The sequence below is a fragment of the Gregarina niphandrodes genome (assembly GCF_000223845.1).
Source record: "Gregarina niphandrodes unplaced genomic scaffold scaffold00157, whole genome shotgun sequence".
NCBI classification, from domain to species: Eukaryota; Apicomplexa; class Conoidasida; order Eugregarinorida; family Gregarinidae; genus Gregarina; species Gregarina niphandrodes.
This window is the reverse complement of record NW_011645920.1, coordinates 1-761: the sequence shown is the minus strand read 5'-3', so window position 1 is coordinate 761 and position 761 is coordinate 1. Positions and strand designations below refer to the sequence as shown.

General features: G+C 41.7%; 1 protein-coding gene across 1 annotated transcript; it reads right to left on the bottom strand.

The window, feature by feature from the left end:
• Nucleotides 1-280: 280 nt before the first annotated feature.
• GNI_215580 (hypothetical protein) lies at nt 281-724 on the bottom strand (the record flags this gene model as incomplete). Its single annotated transcript, XM_011135561.1, has 1 exon — nt 281-724. One exon carries the CDS (start codon nt 722-724, stop codon nt 281-283), a length of 444 nt encoding a protein of 147 aa, XP_011133863.1.
• Nucleotides 725-761: the final 37 nt, after the last annotated feature.

The following is a 761-nucleotide window of genomic DNA, read 5'->3' as shown; positions in this document are numbered from 1 at the left end:
TAATGCGCGTGTTTGTACACACACTTTTTTTAATGGGGCGGAAAATCCTTTGGGGACACCCACACTAGTAGCTATAGTATCAAAGTACCGATAAAAGGATCCATGACCGACCTACTTGCGACAAAATTCATAATCACCAGCAACGTGGAACCAGACCGATGGTATCCCCATGTTGAAAACAAAGAAGCCCTGATGCGCAGAATCACCGATGTCATCTACATGGATAAAATATACAGTCCTGAGTAGGACTCAGTTTTTAAATTAAAACATATAAAGCTATCTAATTAATACTATCTACATCCTTATCAGGCAAATCAGCCCCTAAATTACTCCCAATATCCTCATTACCAATAGAAACACCAGCATTATTCGGATTAATCGGCCCAGACTCATCTAGCTTACCACCCAGACACTTACGACCCTTCATAGCAATAGTCAACTTCAACTCTACATCAACAGTCACCCTGGAATTACTAGGCCCATCAACATAGAAGAAACCAATAGACTGCTGAGCAGCAAACTTACCTGATTCCTTACCAGTATCATCACGTTCAAATCCATCTATAGGTAACCAAGGAGGAGACCCAGGCTTAAAGAACTCAATAACTTGCTCAATACCACCCTTAGGATCACGATTATCATAATGGAAACGCTGACTCACAGGCACACAATTACGAATATACTTTGAAGTCCAATTATCACCAACAAGAATACCAGACGCCATCTGCCTGGGATGAGTCATTGGCTCATCAACACCGACC